Source organism: Balaenoptera ricei, chromosome 6 (assembly GCF_028023285.1).
Source record: "Balaenoptera ricei isolate mBalRic1 chromosome 6, mBalRic1.hap2, whole genome shotgun sequence".
Taxonomy (NCBI): Eukaryota; Metazoa; Chordata; class Mammalia; order Artiodactyla; family Balaenopteridae; genus Balaenoptera; species Balaenoptera ricei.
The window spans coordinates 25,947,150-25,970,550 of record NC_082644.1 but is presented as its reverse complement, the minus strand read 5'-3'; the positions used below and the strand labels follow the sequence as shown (position 1 = coordinate 25,970,550).

Genomic DNA, 23,401 nt, shown 5'->3' with positions numbered 1-23,401 from the left:
TCGCTTCTGTGTGGCCCTCGCTGTCTCGCTGTAGACCCTCTCTCACCTCTCTCTCGATCCCTCAGCTCCCATCCCCGGGGGTCTTGTCTCCCGAGCTCTCCTGCTCGATCCTTCTTGGGCGTGCGCTCCGCTGGGTCTCCCTCTGTCTGTGACGGTCGGCCCCTCTCCCGGCCCCCTCCCTCCTGCCACCCTCCCATCTCTGGCCCTCCCTCGGGCTCGGCCTGGGGGGTGGGGGGCGGCGACGCGGGGCGGGGCGGCCGGGCGGGGCGGGGCGGTGACGCGGGGCCGGCGGGGCTAGAGGCGCGGCAGAGTGGGGCGGGGGCGCAGTCCCGGGTCCGACCGGCCGAGCCCCGCGCGCCCCGCCCGCGCCCTGTGCCTCCGCCCGGCCGGCCGGCGGGGGAGGGGGCATGAACCGGCGCCCGCGCGCCGCCCGGATCTGCGGGCCGGCCTAGACCCCCGCGCGGGCCCCGCGCCCCAGCTGCTGCCGCCGCCAAGCCCCGGGGCGCCGCGATGCAGCGGCCGGGGGAGCCGGGTGCAGCGCGCTTCGGCCCGCCCGAGGGTTGCGCCGACCACCGGCCGCACCGCTACCGCAGCTTCATGATCGAGGAAATCCTCACTGAGCCTCCGGGGCCCAAGGGCGCCGCTCCAGCCGCCGCCGCCGCCGCCGCGGGCGAGCTGCTCAAGTTCGGCGTGCAGGCTCTGCTGGCGGCGCGGCCCTTCCACAGCCACCTGGGTACGTGCGGGGCCTGGGGCCACGGGGCGCTGGCCGGGCTCGGCGGGAGGAAGCGAGCCGCGGCGTCTACCGGACGCAGCTCCGGGAACGCAGGCCCCCGACCGTTCCCTCCGCGCGCTCCCGGCGGGGAAGCAAAGGGGGCAGGCGCTGGGCCGCGCAGAAGCCAGGCCTCGTGCCCGTGGGCCAGGCCTGCCGGGAGGGCATTCGCTCTCTTCTTCACTGCGACCCTGCGGTTTCCAGCCCCGAGGAATCCAGGCCCGGGGACCCGAGCCCTCATCCCCATCGTGGGCGCTGGACCAGACTGCTAATGTCAGACTTCGGGTCAAAGCGACCTCAGGCCGCGGGCGCCTGGGCCTTCCCACAGAGAGCTGGCTGGGAGTGGCCGCGGCTGCCCAAGCCGGGAAAGCCGGACCTTTGGGAAAGAGGCCCGTGTCTCCGAGTGCTATGCTGGGGGCTGACACTGGCCCGAGCCAGCCCGGAGCCTCCCAGAGCCCAGGGTCTCAGGCTGACGATGAAACGACCTGTGCTGTAGCACAGAGCCCCTTGGGCCTTGCCTGGGGACAAGAGGCTTATTTGTGAGCTGCTGCCCGAATGGCCCTTCTGCTCCAGGTCGGCTGCGCCTTGGCAGAGCTTGAACCAGCAACTCAGGCTTTTTCTGTCCCTTTCGGTTCTCTTCTTTCCTTGTCGGGGCCCTGCCTTGACCTGCCGTTCCCTCTCCACTGCAACCCTTCTTCTGGCCTTTCCGCATCTCTCTCCAACCGGCCTCTCTCAGTGGGGTGGGTCTGCCCTTCCTTTCTCACCTTCCACCAAGGATCCTTTCTCCCCTCTGGGCTCTCTCCTCATATTCACCCGCACATCTTGCCTGGGCCTTTCCCGACTCCATCGGGGCTAGCACTCACTGGTAGTGAGATACCTATCTGGGCAGGGAGCCCTCCTACATTCTAGCGTGACCTCAGCCCAGGGAGCCAACTTCCTCCACATCCAGTGACGCTCCAGCCAGTGCTCCGCCTGCCTGGGGGGCAGCAGGGCCAGTTTGTTCGTTTTGAGTCCAATCTCTGCTGCCCTTTGCCTCCAGCTGCACTGTTAATAATTCGTTTGAAGCGGGCAAAAAAAAAATCGTTTAGGACTAATGAAAACTGAAACGTCTTCGTGGGGAAGAGTCTAAACAGAGAAAACAGGAAGAACAAATTTCCCATTTCTTGGGGTGCTTTGGAATTTCCGGGAAGCGCCCAACTTCACCCCTGCTGACAACCCGCTGTCTGCCCCTCTGAATTGGCTGTTTTGCCCTGCACAGAAGAGCAGATGTGCTTCCTCCACTGAAACTTCCCCCCAACCCCCGCCGAATGCAGCAAAGCCTATTTAGTTGGGGCAAATGCGTATCTTCCTAACTCTGTGCCGTTTTTTCTTGGTTTCCCTTTTCCGTGACACATACTCTTATGTGTTTGGGAGCTTCGACCTTGTTCATTCAGAATCCTGAAATCTCAGAGCAGCTGGGGCCTGGGGAATGCCAGGCAGAGCCCGGGTAGGGGAGGTCCCCTTCCCAGACTCTGGGGACCCTGGCGTCGAGGAGGCTCAGCCTAGGTGCCTAGAGCAAATCTCTCACTTCCCCGCCAGCACGAAGGTTTTGTGTTGGGGTCACCGGCTGAGAGAGAGCTCTCGGCTAGAGCGCATGGTGCGAGGATCTCCAGGAGGAGGAGCAAGGCCCGAGCTCACCCGGCTCCCCACTTTCTCCCCGCAGCCGTGCTGAAGGCCGAGCAGGCGGCAGTGTTTAAGTTCCCGCTGGCGCCGCTTGGCTGCTCCGGGTTGGGCTCGGCGCTGCTTGCCGCGGGGCCTGGGTTGCCCGGCGCTGCCGGCGCGCCGCACCTGCCGCTCGAGCTGCAGCTCCGCGGGAAGCTGGAGGCGCCTGGCGCCGGGGAGCCGGGCACCAAGGCCAAGAAGGGGCGTCGGAGCCGCACCGTGTTCACCGAGCTGCAGCTGATGGGCCTAGAGAAACGCTTCGAGAAGCAGAAGTACCTCTCCACGCCCGACAGGTAGCGCGGGGCCAGGCTAAGCCCAGCGGGTAGGGGGAGGGGGGCTGCTTGCCCTGCTGAGGGTGCACCCCGCTCTTTCCAGAATAGATCTCGCCGAGTCTCTGGGTCTGAGCCAGTTGCAGGTGAAGACGTGGTACCAGAATCGAAGGATGAAGTGGAAGAAAATAGTGAGTGTTTTTGTGGCATTCTGCGCCCTCTATTTGCGGCCGTGCCCCTGTAGCCTTCCAGAGCTGCTCCCCATGGAGACTTATGCCCAACCCTCCCGATTCCCTCGGTCCCTGGTGCCCAGAGGGACCCTCTCTGCTCTCTGTCCCACTGCGTGCCCTAGCCCAGCTCCTTTCGTGCTCCCTGAACCCTCAGGATTCCTGGAAGCCTTGAACCCCTCTGCCGGACCCTCTGGTCGCTTTTCCCTAGCAGCGCTCAGACAAATGGCCGCCATTTCCCGGGGGCTAGGCGCGGCCTCGAATGGCCTCGTTGGGCTCTACAGGCCCTGCCTGGGCACAGGGCGCGGGGGTCCCCGGCCCAGTCCCAGCTCACCGCGGTGCCGCCCGTCTCCCGCGCAGGTGCTGCAGGGCGGCGGCCTCGAGTCTCCCACCAAGCCCAAGGGGAGGCCCAAGAAGAACTCCATCCCCACGAGCGAACAGCTCACGGAGCAGGAGCGCGCCAAGGAGGCGGAGAAGCCGGCGGAGGCGCCGGGCGAGGCCGGCGACCGGAGCCACGAGGACTGAGCGCGGCAGAGGGTTCGGGCCCAGGGAACCCCAGCGCAGTACGCGGCCCCCGTAACCCGCCGGAAGCCGCGAATCGGCCCTTCTGAGTCCACGCCGTTTGCTTTCTAAACTTTTTATTATTACCTTGAATGCGGACATTTAGGGGCCAAACAAGGAAGGACAGACCCTGAAGCCAAACCCGTGCGCTCGCGGGCCCTAGCCTGGAAACACGTCCAGCGCGGCGGAAGGTCGCCTCCTCTCGGAGCTCCCCGTCGCCAGGCGCTCCACGAGCATTCACGCCCCGATCCTATCCTGCACCCCCCCACTCGCCTCGGGCCGGCCCCCCGGGCCCGGACGCCTCCAGGCACACACCCGCTTCCGCGCGTCGGGGGACCCCGCGGTCCAGCGCAGGCCACCACGGCCCGAGATGGCGCCCGGACAACCCTACGTCGCTGGGGCTCCTACCCCTCTCTTACGAAGACGGTGATTTTTTTCCAATAAAATATTTTATGACACAGCGGGACTTGATGGGGGGGGTTCTGAATCCGCGACGTTGGCGGGGGGGGCGCGGCGAGGTAAGAGGGACACGCGCAGTGTTTTCTGAAACATCCTTTCCCCGGGCTACGTGGACGCGAGCCGTGACCTGCTCCACCTGGCCCGGGCCGGGCACGCAGGCAGCTCGGTCGCTGCATGATCCTAGGAATCGCTTCCACTCTGGGCATGAGGGCCACTCTGAACCTCCCTCCCCTTCCTTCTCAGCCCAGGGCACTTCAGACGGTAGCAACCGGGCTACACAGGGGTCACCAGCCCGAGGCCACCTAGGCGCTCACTCCGGAAGTTGTCCGGGGCTGAGAGCCGCCTCCTGTTGTTGGTTCAGTCTCCTGGGGCTTTAAGGACTAACTGCGAGGTCCTTGAGATTGTACCGGCCAGCCCTTCCTGAGGCCTACGGGAAACCAAGGACTCGGGATTTGCACAGAGGCCGGCCACCATCAGCAGCTCCAGCCTGCAGAGGCGCCTGCCTCCCTGAGTTTTCAAGTTTTCCACGGTATACACAGGAGGGAGGCATCTGGCAGCCGAGTACGGGCACCTGTGGGGGTACCTGACCGAGGCAGAGGGCCGAGGACTCCAAACTGCTCAAGGTCACGCAGGGTGCCCTTTCCAGGGGCACGGCTTGGTGACACGTGTTTGCCCTCCTCCCCTCCCCCTGCCCCCCCACACACGGAAAGCCTCGGTTGCCTCTTCTCTGGTCTAGTCTGGGCTGGGAGCTTCCATGTTGGTTCCTGTTTTTGTGCTTCCTAGGTCTACCACCAGGGTATGGAAATGGAAAAATGGCCACTTTGCTGGTTAAAGCTTGGGGAGAGATGGAAACTTGGTCCTGCAGAGTTCCAAACAGGACGGAGATTTGAAACCAGGTCCTTGCAGGTGCAAATAAGAGGGAAAGAGAGTCAGGAACATTATGCTGAGATGCAGACTTTGCATTTCAGAATGTGAAAACCGTTATGGCCTCCACCTGCAGCGGCTGATGACTTCCTTTTTAAATCGCTGCTTGATCGCACTTTCCTGAAACCTGCACTTGGATTACTGGTACCCGAGAATCTCAGGCCTTGGTTTAAGGCTGGGAGGAGTGAGAAAGAGGGTGTTTTCTGAGGGCAGCAGGCAATTCTCTGCAAGCCCCAGCCCTGCCAAGTCTTTGGAAAATAAGCTCCCTTTCTAGGCTCTTAACTTAACCTCGAAACAGCTCCCAGAATATTCACTTGCCACTGTCCCCTGAAGGGCCTGAGAAAACCTGCAGTCTGGAGGGAAGGAATGGACCATCAGTGTATGAGTGTACCTCCTAATCCCTTCCAGCCCTTAGGGTTACCCCCAGTTCTGCTCAATGTAGTGGTCCTGCTGTAACCTTCCTGAGCCAGGACCAGGCTAGACAAGTCAGGTACACTACTGAGTTTAATCCTCTCCACCTCAAAGTGCGGCAGGGGTGGGAGTGAAAATTCGAGTTCTGTCCCTCCTGGGCCTGGGGAACAGAGATTCCAGCACAGCCTTTGTTAACTATGCAGAGTTGTGGAAGGAGGGTGGAAGAGGAGAGAGGAGGTGTAGTGACCCACACTCCTTCAGTCCATTCTGGGACCTCGTTCGGGGTCCTCAGGTTTTATTAAATCTGAGGAATGCAACCTCGGGCAGATTGCCTTGTGGTTCTATGGTGTTTCCCCAAGGCAGCCCCCTCACTGAACTGGAGGAAAGGGCCGTAAAGCACTAGGGCTCTAAGAGGGAGGGAGAGAGGAAGGGCATACAGCGAATCCGGTGCCACAGCGCAAGGGCCCCAGTATTCCAGTGAGTACAACCCCTCCAGGCACAGCTGGGGAACCTGATGGGGGCACTGCTGTCACGAGGTCACCAGCCGGTCAGTGGGGGAGCTGGGCCCCAAACGAGGGGATCCAGATTCCAGTGCGAGAGGGGGTGGGAGGGGTTTCTGTCACTGCCTGCGTTGCTGTGCTCCTCGGCGGACAGGGCACGGGGTGACTGCAGCAGATCGAGACCCGGAGGCCCGGGAGAGGACCGGGCCGCGCGCTGGCCGTGTCCTGGCACCTCGGGGTTCCTTGCTTGGGTAATTCCTATGAGACCCGATGGAATCTCAGGCCCGCTCCAGAAAAAACCGAAGGCTCGGAGGCAGAAGTTTTACTGCCCATCCCAAGACTTCCACCGCGGACCGTAGCCCGCAGAACCAGGACTCTAGGTGAAGAGCGGCAACCTATCCACGGACGGTGATGCAGTCTCGCGGCCTGAGTGACACCCCACCCCGGCCACCCGGGCCACCCAGTGCGGAAGCCCCCTCCCTGCCTCTTGGCAACCGCTCCCCTCACTCCAGGCCCGGGCCTTCGGGGAGGGACGGTCTTCTCGCTCCCTCCCCCTCTGCCGCACGAATCTCTTCTCCGCCCCAGCGTCCTGGGAAACAAAACCCGGAGACCACACCAGAGAGCAAAGGAGGTCGCGGCTGTGTCTCCGGAGCCCGGAGCCCGGGGCCCGAAGCCGGGGCTGGGAGAGGGCTCGGGTGTCTCGCGAGAGAAGTGGACCTGGAATGGAGGTGGACGGGGAACGCCCGTGGCGGCCAGGACCCCGTGAGCAGCACCCGGGATTAGCCAGACAGCAGCGCTCGGAGGCGAGAGCGAAGTTTGCGCTTCTGGGCTTTATGGGGTGGGGGTAGGGGCCTGGGCAAGAAGGGGGACTTTGGGGGAGGTTTGGCTGGGGAGCAGGCCGGAGATGGGGGATTGTGACCCCGATCCTGAGCAAGTCGTTCTCCTTGTCGGAAGCGGGAGCCTAGCTCTGTGCGGCGCTCAGCTCAGGCCAGGATCGCAGGAAGCGTTCAGGGGGAAGTGGGCCTCTTGCGGCCGGCCTGGGGTCCGCACCCCGTTTCAGAGCCTCCGACTAGCCGCTGCTTTTGCGCGGAGCCGGCACCACCAGGATATGACAGGCGCAACCGGGCGGGGGCTCCCCATCCCCCCCCTGCCGCCCCTCTTTTTATAAACTAAAGTTTACTCGGGTTTACACACTTTCCCTGTTCTGGATTCTCCTGGAGGGTCAGTGGTGAGAACCCATAACGTGGAAGAAAAGAAACAGAGACCCCAGGGCTACATTAACCTGGCCAGGTGCGAGGTTTGCGTCTCCTGGAGCCGGAGGGTGCTCTCTTACTGTACCTAAGGGGAAACCAGGGCCTGGAGCAGCGCCCAGCCGCCGCTCAACCTGGAGTAAGCAACACTTCCTAGGGACCTTCCTGGAGCTCCAGGGTCCGAGGAGAAACCAGGCATCTCCTCCGTCTTTGGTTGCCCCACTGCCTGATTTCGTTTCTACACTCAAGGGACCACCTGATCCCCCGAGCCTCTGCCCCCAAGGCCTCTCCAGGCCCAGGTTTCTCAAGGGCTGCAGCCAGGCTAAGAATGACCACAGAGGCCCCATAGGCCCCTCCAGTTCAGTCTGGCCCCAGACTTTCTGAGCTGAAAGAAACATCTCCAAAACCATCCTCCCAGCCCCACTTTAGGGAAGTAAGGAAGCCAGGACTCCTCACTCCTCATAGGTGGGCAGTGCGGAAAGGTGACAACAGCAACAGGGTCATGCATCTGAGTCAGCCTGGCTCTAGGCCAAGTTCTTCATTGACCTTGGTCCCTAGGCCACTCCACATCCATGGTGCAGCAGAAGGTGGTCCTCCTGCCTTTGCAGGGGCCCCTCCCTTTTGTGACTTCAAAAGTTCCCTTTGTCCTAGTTCTCACATTGTATTACACTGCATCTCATTGACTTTAAGAGGGCATCTTCCCATTTCTGAAATCTGGGTTCATATGACAGTTGGGGGGGTGTATGTTCCAGGCACTGTGGGCCGTGTGTCTGCAGGATGTGACTGTCCCTAAGGAGGTGTCCTTGGCTGGACAGTGGAGGCCCCTCACCTCTCAGTCACCAACTCTCGATGGAGAAAGCCACAAAGCCTGGGAGGAGGAAGGGATCTTCCTCAAGGTGCAGGAAGACACAGGGCAACAGCATGGAGGGAACTCGGATCCACTCACCCACCAGGCAGAGGCTAAGGGGGACAGTGCTGTGGGTTGCGGGGCGGGGGATCAATTCATAGGTGGCTCTGACCTTGGAGAAGTTTTAGGAACACTCAGTCCATTGATTTCCTTGATTGTTTCCTTTTAATGTAAACTCAGTAGTGATCTGTGATAGAAATTTATGCCTTATTAAGCCCAAAAGAGATCCTTGAGTAGGTATAGGATAAAAATTTTAGGTGCTAAAAAAACACTGGGTTATGTCTTCATTGGCAATGTTTTAAAATTTTTCCAGAAGTGTTTCAGGAAATAACGGTGTCTGACATCAGCGCTATCATGGACTGTCTGATATTAATCAAGCTCTTTCTTGGGCCATTCATTCATTTAACAAGCAGTAACTGAATGTGGTGGGGTTCTCAGGACTGGGACACAGGCCCTTCCCTCCTCATTGGTCCAGTTACAGCCCGGTAAGATAGGTGCCCTACTCCCATTCTGAAGATGAAGATAATGCTCAGAGATGTTAGGCAACTTGCCCAGGGACACACAGCTGTCAGCAGCAGAATTTGGATCTGATTTCAGCTCTGTGGGTCTCCACTGCCCCTTACCCATCAGCTTGCTATATTCTAGATGGTTTAGGGTCACCAGTGGCCCCTGCCTGCCCAGAATGAGTCTCATCCATTTGTTTACCAAGTATCTATTAAATGCCTGCTGTGTGTCAGGCACTGTGCTAGTCATGGGGCACTCAGTCTCTGACGCAAGGAGCTCATGTTGGAAGCATAGACGCCACAATTAAATCTACAAGATGATTTCAGGAAGTAACAAATGCCTTGTAGAAAATAAAGCAGGTGATAGACAATTAGTGTGATGGCAGATTTAGTCAGGGTGGTCAGGGAGAGTCTCTCTCAGGAGCTGACTCTTCAGTTGAGACCAGAATGACAAGAAGGAATGCCTACCTGGCAGTGGACATAGCAAGTGCAAAGGTTCTGAGGCAATTTGGAGCTTGGCCTTAAAGACACAGAACAAGGTCAGAGTGGTGGGAACAAACGTGGAGAGGTGGGCAAAAGTAGTGCGTAAGGAGGTGAGAAGGTAGGTGTCGGTGCTGCCTGGAAGGCGGCGGGGAGGAGGTGGCATTCTGGTTCCTGCCAACGGCAGACCTCTGCCAGTTCAGCCCCTCTGAACTCTGGGCCACCAGAGCCCCGCGGCCGCTCCGCCTCCACCGGGCAATTTGCTTTTTTGTTCTTTTTCATAAGGATGCAATTTTCTGCGTGCTTTAAGGACATTAGAAGGGCGTTTGACTGACGCGCCATGCGAAACACATTAGCGAGGCTTGAGGCGCTGCGCACAGGAGGCGGCACCCGCGTGGGGAAGGGGCAGGTGGAGGCGGGAGCAAGCCCTGGGGACTGGCCTGGGGCAGGAGGCAGAAACCAGGAGAGAGGAGAGACAAAAAAGAGAGAGTCGGAGAGATAGGAGATGCAATAATGGAGTACCAATGTAGAAGCGTTTGGGGGAGGGTGCAGAGAGAGAGAGAGAGGAGGTGGAGGGGGTAAAGAAACAGCTAAAGGGGAGTGAGGAGACTCAGTGGAGATGGAGAGAAACAGAGGAGAAAGGTGGGGAAAGGGGGCAGAAATGAGAGTTACAGACAGGAGATAATAAAAGGGAAGGGGGGCAAGGAAGGTGGTAGCAGGAATGGGGTTCTTCCTAGGGCACGCTCTCTCCCAGACCACCATGTGACCTTGAGCACAGGACTGTGTTGCCTGGTAGACGGTGGGGAAAATGGAAAGCCGTCTAAAGTGCCTTTGCCTGCGGTTGACTTGCTGTATTTCAGCCTCTCAAATATGCCAAGCTCCTTCTTTCCTCAGGGCCCTTGCTCATGCTATTCCTGGGCCTTGATGTTCTTCCCTGCACTCCCCTGCTGTGTGTCCTTTCTCTTCCTCCAGGTTGGGGCTCCCTTGTTATTTCCAGGGTGGCTTACTCTGTCTTGCCTTGCTGGCTGGCACTCACCTCTGCTGTGATGCCCTGTGCATTTGCCTGGAGTCTGTCTTGGGGCGTGGCTGTCTCAATCCTGGCATAGACTGACAGCCCCCAGCAGCAGCTCCTTTCCACCTGACATTCTCCTGAGCAACAGGAACACTGGATTTGCAGCCAGACAGACCTGGATTCAGACCTCCCGGTTCTTGCTGGGTTGGGTGTGCACTGCAGATGCTCAGAAAACTCCCAGAGCTAGGAGGATGCCAGGCTGGGCTCTTTCCCTTCCAGGGTCCCTGCAGGGTACTTCTTTCCTGTGTGAACAGGGGCAGGTGGGCTGGGCATAAGCAGGGTGGGCTCTGGAGGGGTTTGACCTGGTCCTGGAGCTGGGCACCCTCCAGGTGTCTCCTGGGGGGATGTGGTGGGGGAGCTCATAGCAGCATCGTCCCCCAGCCTTGGAGCCCAGCTGGAACCCAGTGCCCTCCCTGAGCTTGTAAGTGTGCCACCACTGCCCCCGCCATTTATGGAGCACCAACACTGGGCACTGCTTTGGTTAATTGTCATCAAGGTTAATCTTGAAGCCCTTCAAGTTGGAGACTACCAAGTCCATTTCACAGATGAGGAAACTGAAGCTCAGAAAACAGATGACTTGCCTATACTTACATAGGCAGAGCTGGGGTATAAATTCAGGCCAGAGCAACTTACTGTTTCAGCTCTGCATCCTCAACCCCAAGTAGATTCCTATGAAGGTTTAGCTGAGAGCAATGGAGGCAGACTGGCTTGGTGGTTGAGGGCCATGCTAGCTTAGGTTCAAATCCCGACACACCACTCACTAGCTGTGTGACCTTGGGTGAGCTATCTGTCTTTTTTGTGCCTCAGTTTCCCTCTCTTTAAAATAGGGACCAATAATAAAACCTCATATCCTCCTTGAGGTGCCTGATCACTTAGCAAGCAGGATTTTCTCACAAAGGACTTTAAAAATTATTTTGAGAGTATGACACGATGTTTGCGTGGTGTCTCAGGGGCTGATGGGAGTGACTCGGGTGTTGTCAAGGAAGCAGCCCCCACATGTGTCTTCGTGGCACTTATCATTGTGTGCAATTTTTGGAGCGGTTATCAGTTGATGGATTTCTGGCCAGCTGTCCCACTGGGAAGGCAGAGACCCTGCCTGTTCTGCTTATCCCTGCGCCCTCATTCCTGGGACAGTGCCTGGGATGTGGTAGATGCACAAGAAACATCTATGGGCCAGAAGAGTGAATGCCACTTACAGGCTGGGAGATCCTGGGCCAAGTACTTCCGCCTCAACACGTGCTGAGGATGTGTGTGAAGATCTCATATGACAATGGTTAGCCTGGTCTTCGCTCCAGCAGGCTCTAGAATGCAAGGCCTCTCCTCCCGGGGCCTTGCGGTGGTACACTGAGGCAGGGGCAGGGTGATTGTCAAGACCCTGGGTCTGGCCTTGGGGAGCTCTACTCGTTCAGGTGGCTGCTCGGAGCCTCAGGGCCTTGTCATTGTCAGGTTTACTGTTTAATAGCTCCCATCTGCCCGGGGCCAGGCCCAGAGCCCCCCAGCCAACCCACCCATCCACCCTCTCCCCTCACCACCCTCTGCCTGGCCTGTGGGTTCCACCATGTCTAGAACCTCTCACCTTCCGGAGCTCCCTCCCCTGCCTGTGGCATCATTTCTGCTCTTCCTCGGTTGGCCAACAGCAGATACTTCTCAGGCACGGCTTCTCCAGGGACCTCTCTGTTTAGGCTAGGCACCGGGCTATGTTCCCACATCCCCTGGGCTTGCCCTGAACCTGGACACTCACACACATCCCCTCCAGACTGTGGTCAGACTGTCAGGCCTGCAGTGAATGAATAAGTGAGTGAATGGATGAATGATGGCCCGGGCCTCACTTCCACCTGCAAGTGCTGGTTTCAGGCTGCTTGAGGGCTTTTGCTGCCACCAGAGCCCATCCTCACAGTAATTCACACACTATACCCCAACAAGTGGCTGCCAGGAGTTGGTGGGTAAGCATAGAATCTTACCCCCCAGTTGCCCCCAGTGGGAATTTGCTGGAAAACACCCTTTGTCAGCCATGTGGCATTTTGCCCTTTGTAATAGGAGTGCATGGGGTGAGCTCCATGGAACTGTCAGAGAAGGTTACCATCGAAGCAGCCCCACTGACAGCTCTGAGTTAATAAGGCTCTAGTAACATGTTATTTGAACAAGGGCATAATTGCTAAATAAGTTTAAGACAGTCAGATGTAATAGATGCTTTCTGAGGACTCATTCCAGCTCAGAGCTTCTGGATCTCTGATGCTGTTCATCCACTTTCAAGAACTTCTGGAATTCTCTGATGCTGTTTGTCCACCTACAAGAGTTTCTGGAATCCTCTGATGCTGTCTGCCCACCTTCAAGCAGGCACTGGCTTTGCTTCAACCCTGGTGTGTGAAGAGGAGGAGATGGGGAGGAGGGGGAGGAGGAGAAAGGGCAGGAGCAAGATGAGGGAGGAAGTAGGAGACAGAGAAGGGAGAGGAGAAAGCAGAGAAGTACATCAGTGTTGCCCTGATGTCCAGTCTGTGTGATGCCAGCAGCTGCTGTTCAGAAGCTTCTGGATTCCTGCCTGCACTTCCCACTTGTCAAGGAGACCTTAGGCATTGTGTGAAACAAACTGGTAGAAGCCCTTCTAAAAAACGGGCATTGTGTTTCTTTGTAGTCATGGCCCTGTCTGATGGCCCAGCTGATGGAGGATGTGCAGGTCAAGAGGAGGGAGGGAGAAAGGACACAGAAACCACACCTTGGGGGTCTGTGGGAGAAAGCCCAGGCCTGGATGCTCTGAGCATGCACTGTTCATTCATTCATGCATTCTTGTCTTCATTCCCTCCTTTGATCCTGCAACAAAAAGTTATTTATGCCATTCGTACACCTATGTTCATAGCAGCATTGGTCACATTAGCCAAAGCTGGAAACAACCCACATATCCATTGATGGAGGAATGGATAAACAAAATGTGGTCTATCCATACAATGGAATAGTATTCAGCCTTAAAACAAGGAAATTCTGACACATGTTACAACATGGATGAACCTCGAGGACATTATGCTTACTGAAATAAGGTAGTTACAAAAAGACAAATTCTGTGTGATTCCATTCATGTGAGGTGCTTAGAGTAGTCAAAATCATACAGACAGAAAGTAGAATGGTGAGTGCCGGGGCGGGGAAGAGGGGAGAATGGAAAGTTATTGTTTGATATGTATAGAGTTTCAGTCTTACAAGATAAAAAGAGTTGTGGGGATGGACAGTGGTGATGGCTCAACAATAATGTGAATGTGTTTAATATCACTGAACTGTATGCTTAAAAATGGTGAACGGTACAAAAAGACACATGCACCCGAATGTTCATTGCAGCACTATTTATAATAGCCAGGTCATGGAAGCAACCTAAATGCCCATCAACAGACGAATGGATAAAGAAGTTGTGGTACATATATACAATGGAATATTACTCAGCCATAAAAAGGAACGAAATTGAGTCATTTGTTGAGACGTGGATGGATCTAGAGACTGTCATACAGAGTGAAGTAAGTCAGAAAGAGAAAAACAAATACCGTATATTAACGCATGTAGGTGGAACCTAGAAAAATGGTACAGATGAACCGGGTTTCAGGGCAGAAGTTGAGACACAGATGTAGAGAACAAACGTATGGACACCAAGGGGGGAAAACTGCAGTGGGGTGGGGATGGTGGTGTGCTGAATTGGGCGATTGGGATTGACATGTATACACTGATGTGTATAAAATTGATGACTGATTGAAAAAAAAATGGTGAATGGTAAATTTTACATTATGCGTATTTTAACACAATAAAAGAAAATCTTAAAAAAAGTCATGTGTTCTAGCTCTATCCACTGAACGTTCCTTGAAACAATAAATCCAGTAGCAATGAACACATCTGTTGCCTTCACTGTGGACTCTCTTTTCCCACTAAAAGGAACCAGGGCTCTGTAAGAGAAATAGCTGGTCTATGTCTGGGGCAGGAAACAGGCAAGATGAGCTTGGAGTTTCTTGTTATAACAGATGGCAAGGAGGTGACTAAGGCTACTGGGTACATGTGAAAAGGACCTGGGGCCAAGGAGAAGAGCCCCCCGCTGGCCAATATGGGATAATTTGAGCAACAATAATAAGTGCAATGATTTGAAACATATCAAATATTTGAAAAAAACTCAAGACCCAAGAAAACTCATTAGTTGCTTTTGGAGGGGACTAGGTGTTATGGACTCAATGTTTGTGTTCCTCTCAAATTTATATGTTGAAATCCTAACCCCCAAAGTGATGGGTTGGCCCCAGGGCAAGGAGTAGGGAGAGGCTGCGGCTCCGTTTTGCATGAGGCCCTGAGAAGCAGTCCTCGGAGCCCCCATGTGGTCGCCTTTCTCCTCAGGGGGCCTGGTGCCTGCAGAGAAGAGCTTTCTTCCAACATCAGCTGCCAGGGATGCCCATGACGGGCTGAGCGTCCCCTCACGAGAGGCGTGTGATGGGAGAGAGGCTGTAAGAGGACAGTGCGGCAAGTGGCGCTTCCTCTGAAGGCACCTCCAGCCCTTAGAGGCAGGGTTCTTGTCTCCAGTCTGTAAATGAGGGAACTGAAGCCAAGAATGAGCCAGTGAAATGGGAAGTGTCATTTCTGGGCCCCCAAACCACAGGGTCATCAGCTCTGACTGTGGTGTCTGTGCTGGTGTGTGAAGCGTGGAAAGTGAGGAGGACGCAGGCTCCGATGTTGATGGTGCTGTTTACTGTCTGGGTGCAAGCCTGGACTCAGTGTTCCCGTCGAGGGAGCGCTGACCTGCAAGGGGCACGGGGGAGTGTCCCATGCGTGTCTGTGCTCCTTCCCTGCCGGGGTCCCATGTCTGCAGGACAAGTCCCTGTTCACTGCTGTCTTCACCACAAAGTACTGTTTGTGATTTTTTAAAAAACACACTCTCTGTGAGTGACTCATGCATTTAAAATTATTTTAATATATTTTACACACTTGTGTATAAATGGGGCCGTGTGTTTCTTCTTATTAAAGGAGTCTTATTTAGGCTGGTCATAATATGATCAGGAGGCTCTCTGCTGAGCCCGGGGTATTTATAGGGACTCAGAGTGGTGAATGTGTGGAGGGCAGCTCTGCCGTGTGGGATTCTAGGGGTGCCTATGCCCACTGGTCCTCTCTGGGGTGCTGCAGACCCCAGGGCCAGGGTGTGCAGGCTGCAGCCTCCTGCACACAGCAGCTTGAGATGCCCACCTGGGGACCCCCAGGACCTGCTCCAAGACTCCAGGAAAGGCGTTGGTCAGGTAAGAAATGTTGTCAGGTCCTAGTCCACACAATAGGTGGGCATGGAGGGGCAGTGGACCCCAGGTCCTATCCTTGTGAAGCCAACTTCTGCACTTTTGAGAACCCGCAAAATGTCAGGTTATCGCTCTGGGGATGCAAATGTGGGTGAGAGCCAGCCTGCCTCCATCAGTGGGGACGTGGACGTGTGAGTGGAACCCACTTTCCTTCCTGCCCTCCTCAAGTTCCCTGGCCCCCTGAGACTCCCCCCACCTTCTCTCTCCTTCAGCCATGCTGGTCTCCCAGTTTTCTCTCCAACACCTGCCCCAGGGCCTTTGCCCGTGCTGTTCCTTCTTCTGGACTGCTCCTCCTCCAGACACTTACACAGCCAACTCTGTCCACTTCTCACAGATGCTCTCTTCTCTGCTGTCTTCTCAGTAAGCTCCCCACCACCCCACCCATGCCAGCACCCCCAGCCTACTTCCTCCCCTTTCCCTGCTCCAGTGCTCTTAGCACATATCCCTAGAAATCGCATTATCCATTTTTTGGCTTTATCTTGTATATGTCTGTTTCCCCCTCCAGAATGAGATCTCTTTCATTCCTCCTGCTTCCTCAGCTCCAGAAGGGTGCCTGCACACGGTAGGTGTCTGATAAATATTTGCAGACCGACTGGACGGAAGTGTTGATTGATTGAGTCTGGTCCCCTGGTGAATACATTGCCCACATTTTAATTTGGTATGCGTTAGGGGTGGAACCACTGGCCACAACTGCACGCAGGTTCAGCTCGGGTGGAAACTGCCAGCAGCTCTCCAAAGCGGCCGCACCGTCTCAGCCTCCTTCTGTGGGATTCAGGTTGCTCTAAGTCCTCCCTGCACTTGATGCTGTCAGTCTCTTTCATTTTACCTCATCTGTGCTGGGTGGTGGCAGCTCACTGGGATTTTAATTTGTATTATTGCCTTTCCCTATGTTTGTTGCCATGTAGATATGTTCTCTTGTGACATGCTTATTCAATACTTCTGGTCAGTTTCCTGTGGGGGCTACATGTTTTTAATTTATTATTATTAAATTTAGGACACTGTACCTATTCTGGATAAAACTCTTGGTCATTGCATGGGTCGCAAAGAGAACCTAGTTCCCACGGTATGCCTAGTGCCCACCACACTCCCTCCCTTCCCAACAGCTGGGAGCTGGGGATGTGTTGGGATGCTATTCCTCAGACTGCCCCCAGGGGAGGGGCCATAGGGTTACCAGGGGAACTAATAAAAATGTGCCTTATTGGACTTGCTTTCCCAAGGCCTCCTCTTTTTGTCATCCGAACTCCTGCTTCTATTCAGAGTCATTTTAGAGGGCACCTCCTCCAGGAAGACCTCCACACTCTTCCAAGGCTGAGGTGGGAGCCTCCCCAGTGCTCTTACAAGTCACTCTGTTGCATCATCGTTGTCCAATTGTCAGAGTATCCCTGGGTACTCAGGGCCTAATGCCCGCATGCAGTAGTCGCTCAGTGTGTGATGTTTGAATGCTGAACGAAGCCATGAGTGTGAGTCTCAGAGCTGTGTCTTTCCCTGCTTGCAAAGGCTTGAGTGAGGACTCTCATGTCAGGGCTTTCTCATCACAGCCTGAACTTTAGCTGACTGAGTCCTTGCTGTGTGCCTTTCTTACCTGCAGATCTGCTGCACGATGATTCACTTCATGCTTCTCTTTGAATCTATTCGCTTTTTTTAGGTTGGTTGGTTGGTTGGTTGCTAGATCTTTGCCTTTATTTTTAAAAAAAGCATTTTCTTTTTTCCAATATCTTTTTAAAAATACTTTATTTTTTAGAGTAGTTTTACATTCACAGCAAAATTAAGCAGAAGGTCCAAAGATTTCTCATATACTCCCGCCCTCATCTGCCATTATCAACATTCCCCACTAGAGTGGTACTAAGAAACCCGACAGGGAGTAGGTAACTAAGCTGACTCTCCATCCCTCCAATACCTTCGCTGTGTCATCAGGAGGCTCCTGCCACGCCCCAGGCACCTGCTGGACACTTTATAACTTTGTCACATCTCCAGCAGCTGAAAAGGTGTTTCAGGTCCAGAGTGCCTCATAGGAAACCTTGGTGCCAGATGGTTTCTGGCTTCAAGCTTTCAGGTATTGGGAGGCACATGCATGTACTATGTATGTGCATTATGTTCTCAAGCCCTCTGTCTGCTGAACAGAATGTGGGAAGGATGATTCTGAGATGGTAAACAGTGCACAGATGGCCTCGTGCAAGGTCAGGACTGTCGCCAAATTGTTTTTTCACAAACTTACAGAAACAGCTCCCAGGTTTCTGGGTCTTCTAGATTTTAGAATTGGGGACTGTCTTCCTATTTCCTCCATTTCACAGATGAGGGAATAGAGATGCAGAGAAGTGAGTAGCCTGCCTGGCAAGGGGGTGGGGAAGCCAGGCCTCCAACCGGATAGAATGGCTCTGGTGGCTTTCTGCCTGTGTGCCAGGTCATGGGCTTGTCCCAAACAAGGGACAAAAATTGTAGGACAAACCAGAGTGTCCTGCAGACACTTCTTCCTGAAGCCAGAGGAGCTGACTCAAGTGTGCAAGTGTTTTGGGCTGACTCCAGAGCAAACTCAGAGTCTCCCACCTCAGCTGGATGATGGGCATTGCTTGGAAATTCTCCTGGGGGTCCTGGTCAGTCCTGTCCCTCATCTTCTATGGCAATGATATTTTGCCTTCCCCACCTGTGATAGAGTGATTTCACCCCTTCCTCTATCCCTGTGCCCTTCTGGAATCTATCCCCGCACCTCCCCTTGGGTCCAGTACAATGTGATGGCATTAAAGGAGTGCCAGTTCTGAGCTTGGCCTGGGGTCCTTGCAAGCTCAGCTCTATGCTGGCTCCTGCCTTTGCCGTGAGGACAAGCTGAGATGGTGCGGGCCAGTGAGCCTGTGTTCAAGTGCTATGGTGCTGGTGGTCACTGCACCAGCATTCCTAAGTTACCCAGTGAAGGAGCCCGGCTCCTCCATAGACTTGTGAGCCATAAGCAGCTACTGTGGTTTGAAGCCATTAAATTTTGGGGGGGCTTCTTAGGCAGCAATAGCTAATTGATGCACCACAACTCAGGGGCCAGTCTGTCCCCACCTCATCCTCTCAGTGAAAACCCTGGCTTTCTACTGAAGTAGGAAAATCAAGCTCATCATCCTCCTTGGTGCCCCTATTTATGCCTGAACCCATCTTGCTTCTCCTTAGGGAGGGAAGTGGAGTCTCCTCCTGCAAGAGCCAGGCTCCCCCTGAGGTCTGGGTCCCACTCCTGTCAGCTTCCCTGACCTCATCCCCCAGGGTATCAGCTTCCTGGGGTTGGCAAAACAAAGCACCATGACTGGGGGTCCCGAAGAACAAAAATTTATTGCCTGTCTGTTCTGGAGGCTAGAAGTCCAAGATCAAAGTGTCAGTAGGATTGTTTTCTCCTGAGGGCTGTGAGGTAGAATCTGTTCCAGGCCTCTCTCCTAAGCTTTCAGTGGTTTGCTGGTGCTCCTTGGCTTGTAGAAGCACCATCCTGATCTCTGCCTTCGTCTGCACATAGTGTCCTCTCTGTGTGTGTCTATGTCCAAATTTGCCCTTTTTATAAGGACACCAGTCATGCTGGATTAGGGCCCATCCTACTCCAATATGACCTCATCTTAACTAATGACATCTACAATGCCCCATTTCCAAATAAGTCACATTCTGATGTCAGGATGTTCATATGTCAGGACTTGAACATAGGAATTTGGGGGCACGCCTGCCATTGGGATGCAGTGAGTGCAGTGGTCGGGGACTTTGAGGTTGACAAAGCCAGAGGTCTATTGGCTCTGCTGGGCACCCAGTTCAGATGTGGAGCACTGAGGCCTCTGTGTGGTGGACATGCAAACACAAGTGCACTGCTGGGCTGTCGCCAGCCCTTAGAAAAGAGCATGCAGTAAACGCTCAATAAAGCACAACTCTGATGTCTTAAATTGTCACTCTGCTCCTACTACCTCCATCCTCTCCCTTCTCTATTGATGTGCAAGTCACTACCACCTGTAAACACCTCCTGCTGCCACCATGTAGGCCTCCCCCACTGCTTCCTGCATCTGGACCCTGTGGCACACTGATTTCAGTGCTCCCATGAGCCATGCCTCCCAGATTTCTCACCCTCCCACCCCACTCTGGGCTTGGCCGTATGGGTAACTGTGGGCCATAAGACATTAGCAAGCATGATACAAACAGAGGCTTTATACACACTTGCCCCATGGAGATTGTCTTCTTGGAGTGCTGGTTCTCCACACCCAGTGCCATGCTATGAGGAAGCCCAAGCAGCCACGTGGAGAGGACACCTGGATGAGAGCCAAGAAACCCTGGATGGCAACCCTAGGGAGCTCCTAGCCAATGGCTAAAACAGACGGCCTGCTCTGTGGATGAGGCCATCTTAGACCTCCCAGCTGTCCCAGGACCCCAGTCAAACCCAAGTGAGGCAGGAGAAGTATCTAATGAACCCACAGAGTCATGAGAAAAATAAATTGTTATTTTAAGCTACTAAGTGTTGGCATGATTTGCTCCCCATCAATAGGTAGCCAGAACACCCCCATTCACAGCTAAACTTCTCGAAAGAACTGTCCTCACCAGTTATCTCCAGTTCTCCACACCCTACACCTCCATGCCCTATGTCTACCTTCTCCCCATCACTCTGCCAACGTTGTTCTCAGTAAGGTCTCTTTTATGGCTTTAATCATGTCCCCCACATAATCATATGTTGAAGCCCTGACCTGGAGCACCTCAGAATGTGACTGTATTTGAAGATGGGGCTTTTAAAGAGGTGATTAAGGTGAAATGAGTTCCCGCGTGTCCTCAGACACAGTGCCTGACACACAGTAGGTGCACAGGAAGGACCTGTGGAGCCTGGTGAGGGGATGAGACTTTGACAATGAGGACTGAGTGGGCAGAGCAGGGCGGGGAGCCCCGGGTCCAGTGAGGACAAGTGACGGCCAAGGCGTGTGCAGGGGCCCTGGGGGACAGAGGGGTGCCCTGCTGCGTTCTCCTGGATCTCTCCTTCCTCCACCCCTGCCCCCGTCCCCGCTCCACACCTCTTCTTTCTCCACACTTTCAGAATCCTGGTAGGAAGCCCAGAGCTTTCCACCGTGGACTTGCAGCATCCAACCCTCCCCCAGCGCCAATGGTTTGGTCATTGTTCTCAAAACCATGTCAGTATCGAACAAACAGATGTTTATAGTTAATCCCTAATTTTGCCATCAAAAAAATATACAATCTTGGGTAGAAACCGAAGAGGAAAGAATTTTTTAATTTACAGTGTCTCCCCACCGCCCCACTCCTGAAATTTGAAATTGCTGAACAGCCTCCAAATTCAATATTCAAAGTCAAACAAATCTATGTGTTCTCCAAAAGGAAGTATTGAATGTCTGACCAAGATGGAGGGGGACGAGAAAGTCAGGAGAGGGAGAAGCGCCCTGCTTGCCGGCAGTGCTTCCCAGAACGCCTCTTTTCCGGTGTTTGTTCGTTCTTTCTTCTTCTCGTGTTTTAATGAAAGAAATACCTCTGTGGGTTGGCCTTCCTTGGAGGAGCTGGCTGCAGGTCTCAGATGGCAGTCAGATTAGCCAGATCCTGCCGTTGGGGGCTGGGCCTGTGGCCGGGTGCAGCCTGTGCTGTCCTGCAGGGGACAGAGCGGGGAGGAGATTCATGGCTGTTCTGCCATGAATCAGGTCTGTAGCGGGGAGCCCGACTTCAAGAGGTATCAGGAAGGGTTGATGCTAGAGGAGACCCTGGATCTGGGCCTGTAGGAGAAGCAGGCAGTCACCCAGCAGAGCCAGGACCAACAGTGTGACCCGCCTGGGGTGTCAGGGTGGAGCTGAGGTTGGGGGCATCTTTCAGGAGGAGCCGTGGGGTCTTGCTGCTCTTACTAACATGGCATGTCTAGATCTGACATTCTAGACCCTGCCCTGGAGCCCTCCCCACTCCTCAGCTGGAACTTGCCTTGTCCCCCCTCTACTCCCAAGGTCCAGTCTTTGGCATTTTGGGGCATGCCGCTGCATGGGGCTGCCCTCAGGTCGAAGTTTGTAGGTGGCAATGTTCCCTTCATAGTGAGTCTTGTAGAAGATGGGGCAGCCTCCGTTTTATGGATGGGGAAGGTGAAGTGAAGTGAGCTGCCACATTAACCCAGACTCTACTGGGTCGTGAGTGACAGAAAGAAACCCTCAATGGTTTGAACACAGAAGAGAATTTGCTAGCTCACATCACTGAGAAGTCCGGGGACTAAGGGGATGCAGGGAAGGGAACAGATGCCTTCAGCTGGGTGTCCCCTGCCCCACCCCTTTGCTCTGGCCCCCTGCTGTGGTGGGGCAAGCTGGTGGCAAGCTCCAGGCTGACTTTTTAGCCTGTCAGCCACCTTACAGAAATAATTGTCTTTTTCTAATAGCTCGAGTAGAGATGGGGCCACCTGTCCTGGAGTCCTGTGCTCATCTAGGTAACAATCACAGTGGTGGGTGGGGCCCAAGCTATGTCCTCATCCTGCATCCCAGGGCCTGGTTAGTCCCTCAGACCACATACATGGAGGGTGGGGTTCCCAAGGAAAATCAGAGGATGTGCTTAAAGAAGGAAAGAGGAGGGAAGGGGCTGCTAACAGGCCCAGTGCAGCTGCCAAACCCCGCCTCTCATAATGTGGGCACCAGGATTCAAACCTGAGTTGCAGGTGGGGTGTCACTGCCGAGAGGGCATTTCAGGGTCCATTCTGTTCTACCCCTCCATGCCGCCTCTACCAAATGAGAAGCCAGCCTTCCCCGGGGGGGTCGCCAGGTCGGAATGGAGGAGTGGCCAGAAAGGTCCCCTGAGGAATTCATGCTGCTCAGGTAGGATCAGCGAGCACTGTCTGCCCAGCAGGGTTTTGGACAGGGAAACGCTGTCGTTATCCCATCAGAAGGTGGTTAGCAGGGCTACGTTGTGGCAGCTGAGCTTTGCTGACAAAACACTTTTTGGAGTCCTGAGGTTGCAGCTCATTTATTTGAGTTTCACTCAGCAGGTACTTGCTGAGCACCACTGCTGGAGACAGGACATGTGCTAGGGTGGGGATGTGGTGGGGAAGCGGCAACCATGGCCCATGGAAGATTGTGGAGCCATCTCTTCCTACAGTGCAAAGACTTCGGGGGCTGGAGCAGAGCAAGCTAAACCACTGGCTGAATGGGTAAAGCATTTATGCTTTTCCTTCTACAAACATAAGTTCCTCCAACCAGTTTTTACTGAGCATGGTGACAAGTGCTAGGCAATCAGCCCCCAGTCCCGTAGGGTTTGCAACCTGGGACACCCTCACGAGTGGAAGCTCCTGGGTTTCTAAGCTGAGCTCTGCTGCTGAGATCCCTTTTCCATGCTGGGGCCTCACCTTTGCCTTGCTGATGTCACCCTCCAGGCTTCAGGGCACTCCCCTGCTGGCATTCCCACTGTGGGTATACAAGCTTCTCATCATGTGTGGCCCAGTTTAGAAAAGGCCAGAATATTCAAACATAGCTTTTCTGAAGGCTGGAGCCACGCTGACCAGGAGAACTTTCTTCAATGATGAAGTGCGGCTGATGCCCCAGACCCTCCTCAAGTGACACTGACCTTGGTCCAGCACTCCCACCCACAGCGGCGGGAGGGCCAGAAGTCTCCCCGAGCAACAGGCCAGTACCGACCTCATGCCAGGCACCACTCTGGGGGCTTACCAGCCTGCAGAATTTGTGGGCCAGCGGTTAACACAGTCATTTTGAAAAATGAACGGTATAAATGCATATTTAAGTAATTTATATTAAGTGTTAAGAACAGCAACTCTGGTACTATTACTCATACTCTTGAGGCCATGTAGCCTATATATCTGTTTGGGAAGCACCACAGGATGGCCACATTCCTTCCCAATGCGGCCACTGATGCTGTGGAAAGCTGTGAATGTTACAGAGCAAGGCTGAGTTGATTGACTTGTAGTTTGTCTAAATGAAAGGGCAGCAAACTTTTCTGTAAGGGTCATATTTTAGGCTTTGTAGGCTGCATATGGTCCCCATTGCACCTCCCCACCTCCCCTCCTTCCCTCTCTCTGCCCTCCTCCTCCCCGTCCCTGTCCTCCTCCCTGCTTTCCCTCTCCTCCTCCCTGCTTTCCCTCTCCCTTCAGGAGCTGGTG

General features: G+C 54.8%; 1 protein-coding gene across 1 annotated transcript; it reads left to right on the top strand.

Annotated features, from left to right (window-relative positions):
• Nucleotides 1-510: 510 nt before the first annotated feature.
• BARX1 (BARX homeobox 1) lies at nt 511-3,912 on the top strand. The gene is made up of 4 exons (XM_059926285.1): nt 511-733; nt 2,472-2,763; nt 2,846-2,930; nt 3,327-3,912. The coding sequence occupies exons 1-4, from the start codon at nt 511-513 to the stop codon at nt 3,489-3,491; spliced, it is 765 nt and encodes a 254-aa protein (XP_059782268.1). The 3' UTR covers nt 3,492-3,912.
• The last annotated feature ends 19,489 nt before the right edge of the window (nt 3,913-23,401 follow it).

Coding starts and splice junctions, on each gene's coding strand:
- BARX1 (XM_059926285.1), top strand. CDS start 511: ATGCAGCGGCCGGGGGAGCCGGGTGCAGCGCGCTTCGGCCCGCCCGAG. Junction 2,764..2,845: donor TACCTCTCCACGCCCGACAG/GTAGCGCGGGGC, acceptor CGCTCTTTCCAG/AATAGATCTCGCCGAGTCTC. Junction 2,931..3,326: donor GGATGAAGTGGAAGAAAATA/GTGAGTGTTTTT, acceptor TCTCCCGCGCAG/GTGCTGCAGGGCGGCGGCCT.